This window comes from Montipora capricornis, chromosome 4 (genome assembly GCF_036669925.1).
Source record: "Montipora capricornis isolate CH-2021 chromosome 4, ASM3666992v2, whole genome shotgun sequence".
Taxonomy (NCBI): Eukaryota; Metazoa; Cnidaria; class Anthozoa; order Scleractinia; family Acroporidae; genus Montipora; species Montipora capricornis.
In genome coordinates, this window is record NC_090886.1 from 52,462,963 (window position 1) to 52,467,962 (window position 5,000).

The 5,000-nt window shown below is 37.9% G+C and overlaps 1 protein-coding gene across 1 annotated transcript in view; it reads left to right on the forward strand.

The window, feature by feature from the left end:
- LOC138047354 (serine/threonine-protein kinase MAK-like) overlaps positions 1–5,000 on the forward strand; it is a 21,440-nt gene that overhangs the window by 7,834 nt on the left and 8,606 nt on the right. Inside the window, exons 5-9 of the mRNA XM_068894172.1 lie at positions 162–294; positions 1,874–2,045; positions 2,746–2,805; positions 3,282–3,752; positions 4,859–4,899. Coding sequence (XP_068750273.1) covers positions 162–294; positions 1,874–2,045; positions 2,746–2,805; positions 3,282–3,752; positions 4,859–4,899 — 877 coding nt within the window. The remainder of the gene's footprint in view (positions 1–161; positions 295–1,873; positions 2,046–2,745; positions 2,806–3,281; positions 3,753–4,858; positions 4,900–5,000) is intronic.

Genomic DNA, 5,000 nt, shown 5'->3' on the forward strand with positions numbered 1-5,000 from the left:
TTTTCATATTCATGCTTTTTTATTATGTATTTTTTATTTTTTGCAAACAAGTTATAACAATAAATAACAATATTATATTAATTTAAGAATATACACCCTTAAGCTTTCTTTGTGCTAGCTGATAACAAAGTGTGTTGTGTTGTTTTATCATCAATAAACAGGTTTCTTTCATCGAGACATGAAACCAGAAAACCTACTATGTACAGGCCCAGAATTGGTCAAAATTGCTGACTTTGGTCTTGCACGAGAAATCAGATCACGGCCCCCTTACACTGATTATGTTTCTACCAGATGGTAAGAAGGTTTACGAGAACGTTAAAGTTTGTTTATCATCTCAGGTATCAGAATTGTCAAAACATGAGCAATATTGCCTGATCTACTTTTGTTGTTTTGGAGCTTTCAGCATCAAGAAAACTACTACAGTAACTGTACTGTACTATTACTACTACTGGCACTGCCACTACCACTGTTACTACTACTGCCACTGTTACTGCCACTACCAGGACCACTACTACTGCCACTGTTACTGCTTCTTACACTACCACTACTATCACTGCTCCCACTCCCACTACCACTACCACTGCCACTACCACTACTACTGCCACTGGCACTACCATATGATTACCACTACCACTAGTAAAAAGAAAGAAAGAGCAGTGGGGGCAAGGGATGATGGAGACAGACGCTGCTGTGGAGGTGCCTTTCCTGACTTGTCTGTGCTGATCAGCTGCTGCAATCCTGTTCACTTCGCAGGCTTTGGCGTCACGCTTGACGGCTCCACGCCACTTGTCTCTGTCTTGAGCCACTTGCTCCCAGTCAGTGTGCTCAATCCCAAAGGCCTGTCCTCCTTGGGATCGAAAGTAGCACGGGGGACCCCAAACAGAGTTACCATTACTACAAACTGCTACTGTCACTACCACCACTACCACTACCACAACCATTACTACTGCCACTACCACTACCACTGCCTATGTACCGCTACTACTGCCACTACCACTGCCACTACCGCCACTGCTAATCCACTGCTAATGTTATGGGTACTGATAATAATAGTGATAATGCAAATGTAAATCTTCTGTCACGCTGAAAAGAAGATGACTTTTTTTTGCAAGCTATTATCACAGTGATTCTTTCCGGGGGGGAGTGGGGGGATGATCGTCGTCTTGCTTAGGGGTGTAAAGTTTGGATTATTTTGGTCCCTTTCAGAGACTTTCAATCATATGTAGCCCTGAAGGTCTCCTTTAGGGTTGCACACGAAGAAATATAAAAGTGTGTATTTGCACTTTAATACCGGTATTTCTTCATGTAGGTGAAAGTGTTAAATGTCTTTGCCATCATTAAAAGTCATTGTGTCACTATTTCTCTGTGTTTTAACAAGGTCTCTTTTAGGGGTCAAAAAAAAAGCCTGGGCCATGCCCAGATTGGTCTCCTTTAGGGGTTTAACTTAAAATTTCCGACGAGCATCCCTTCCCTTTTAATCCCCGGGGGATTCTTTATCATTAATTTTGTCCAAGCATTAATTCATATTATTTTTAAGACTAGAAGAGAAGGGCAATTGTTCCTAACTGTTTTTAAATAGTGTGTGGGTTGTTTATTTTCTGCCATGAGTGAAAAAGCACAGAAGGCAAAGCATGCTTATTTAAATCCATGTGAAGGTCTGACCATTCGCTGATTTGAAGTTTCACAACTGGCACTTTCATCATCTCCACTAACCGTTTCACTTCTGAAACGGTGCTATGTACATATTTTACTCTGTCCAATGGTAGACGATTTCTCTCACCGTTGGGGAACCCTTTATTAACATCATGTTGATCCATTCCCCTTGAACCTATCCTTAATCTGAGTATCATAATTCCCTGTTCTTAAATTACAGGTATCGTGCACCAGAGGTACTCTTAAGATCTACAAACTACAGTTCGCCAATCGATATCTGGGCAGTAGGCTGCATCATGGCGGAATTGTACACACTCAGACCACTCTTTCCTGGTAGCAGTGAAATAGATGAAATTTTCAAAATTTGCAGTGTTCTTGGCACGCCAACAAAGGTGTGAAGTGAAAACCATGTTTTGTTTACTTGTAACTTGTTCAGGGGAAACTGATTTATGAAAAATGTGGGTAAAATAAACTTAAACTATTGCATGAAAATAATAGTCTAGTGGCATGATTAATTGATAGTGCACTTTGTATGATATTAAAAATAAAGCCATAAAAATATGGTCCCTTCTTTGGGTATGAAAGTAACAAAGGTGCCTTAAAACAGTGATTCAAGTTGGCCAATCTTGAACTGCAAGCCCAGGTCAGAAATGAGGACCTGAGAAATGAAGAGAACAAAAACAATACAGAGATAAAAGCTTACCAGTCTCAATCTAAGGACATAATGATATTATCAGCCCTCACTTCTCTTTATTTATAATTTATTCATTTTATTGCTTTGCAACCTCTGATCTCTCCATGGCACCTAAATGTTCAGAAAAATCTGACCCTTTAAAAGAATCCTGCAATTCTAAAACTTAGAAAGAGAGGCAGGTGTATGCTTTCCTTTGCAATATACATTGTATTGTTTGTTCTTTAATTTTATATGCACCCAGTCAGGTGAGTAGCTTAAATTATGTTTTAATGCACACCACATTTTTTTACAACATGACAATTATCATGAATTTGCCCTCTAATAGCCTTTTTTTGAATGATTTATCAATATTTATGTGTGAATTGTTTAAGAATTATGTCATTTCTTCCATTATTCAGGACGACTGGCCTGAAGGCTACCAGTTAGCTGCAGCCATGAACTTCAAATTCATGCAAATGGTATGTTACAGTGTACTTTTAATTTCTGTTTTTTTGCTAAGATGATATTTCATTTGATTATTTTAAGCGCATTTGGTTATGTATGCCATGGAAAATTGTGCTATATAAGTTCTACTTAAAAGATTTAAAGCTCATTTTGAGGCATTGGCTCAAAAAAGTCCTCATCATTTTGTAACCCAGTGATAGAGAATTTGAACTTAGTGAAAAATTGTTATGATAATAATGAATAACAGTATAATATAATATACAATAAATCAAATAATAATTAAATATATTATGGTAATAATAATAATAATAATAATAATAATAATAATAATAATAATAATAATTATAATAATCTGTTATGATAATTAATTACAAGGTAAACAGTATTATTTGACTACTGGTAGTAATGCAAAATTCTCAAACTCCACTAGCTAAACGTCCCCTGGTTTTGGCGGTCAAGCTTTTAAAGTCAGCTATTTGTTTGTTCTCAGAGGCCAACAGCTTTAAAAGAGTTAATATCAAATGCAAGCCCAGAGGCCATTCAGTTAATGAGGGATATGTTGATGTGGGATCCAAAGAAGCGACCGACGTGCGCACAAGCACTGAGGTATCCTTACTTTCAAGTCGGGCAGAACTTTCCAAAACCCCTTCAACAACAAAACCAACAACAACAACAACAACAACGGCTGCCGCAGCAGAGACAACAGCTTCAAGCTCAGCAACAGATAAAACCTGTGTTGCAACAGGAAAGAAAGGACTCTATCAGGTCGTATTTTGGCAGTGGAAACGAAAACAAGTATAGTGAAAACAAGAGAGTTAAACCAAATGCAGGAGTTCACAACAAGACAAATGTCCAAGGGAGTGGACGGAAAAGATGGGGAGAAGGAGTGAAAGACAGCACAGACGAGTTTGAATCTCTGCTGAATGAGATTGACACAAATCCAGTGTCGTATAGCAAGAAGGTTGGTGTTGACGCATGTATCTTACATTTTTGTTTACTCTTTTCAAAACGTATTCTCTCCATTGTCAAACTTTCCCTCACCAACTCAAAAGCCCCCTAAATTGTATTTTCCATTTGACTGAACTGTTGAGCCATCAAAGGGCTCTTGGGTGACTGTAAACGCAATTGATGCGCATCAGATTAGTCCTATGTGACAGCGAACCGGCAAAGTCACATAAAATTTTTCATTTGTATTCAAGATACTGTTTTGTTGTAAATTTTGAGTAGTTAAGTCCATCTCGGCCTGTATTCATTGAAAACCTTGACAGGGTTCAGTCAACTTGCTACTTGTCTATGGAGTATAAACCTACAGTAAGTGAAAAATGACATGGTGTTGCAGAGATCAAGTTAATTGCTTTGAACTTCATGGCTGTCAACAACATCAGTGTCCACTCAGAAACTATTGTAGGTCTGTGGTGAGGCTGATTTGAACATTTTTGACAAGTTTTCCATCTCAGTGCGATTTTGACAGAATGAGGAACTTTTTGAGGCTTTTATAGTCCTTTAATTAATTAACTCTTTGTCTCCTGAGAGGGCAACTGATGGATTTTGCGTGAACATCAGATCATTTTACCTGGCAGTAGGGCAAACCCTTAGGGTTTCCCTACTGCCAGGTAAAATCTCCGTTTTGAACTTTTTAACAATACTATTAGATTAAATGCGATTGATTACAGTTGAGATCTCCTTTTTGGACTTCTTAATAATACTATTACATTAAATGCGATTGATTACAGTTGAGATCTCCTTTTTGGACTTTTTAATAGAGCGATTTTCAATTGAGTGTCGTAAAACCAAAACCAAAGTAATTACTTTGGCCAATCAAAAAGGACGGAGACAATCCAGCAAACCAATCAAAACTCGAAGTAATTACACGTAGCCGACACAAAGCGCGGGAAAATGTGCACACGTTAGCCACGGTTGGTTTTGGTTTCACTTCTGATTGGCGCAAGAACTTTGAACCAATCACTGAGTGAAGTAATTATAAACCAAAGTAATTATCTAATTACTTTCGACACTCAATTGAAAACCGCTCTAATACTATTAATAATTAAATTTGTATTTTTTCAGCCTGTTGTTCAGAAGGTAGACCCTTTGGATCCCTTGGCGAGGTTTGCTTTCACATTAGCTTTGTTCTCTCGTAATTATTGAACCATGACCTATGCATGGACATTTTAAAACGATACCCCCTTATAGTACAACCATTGCGCAT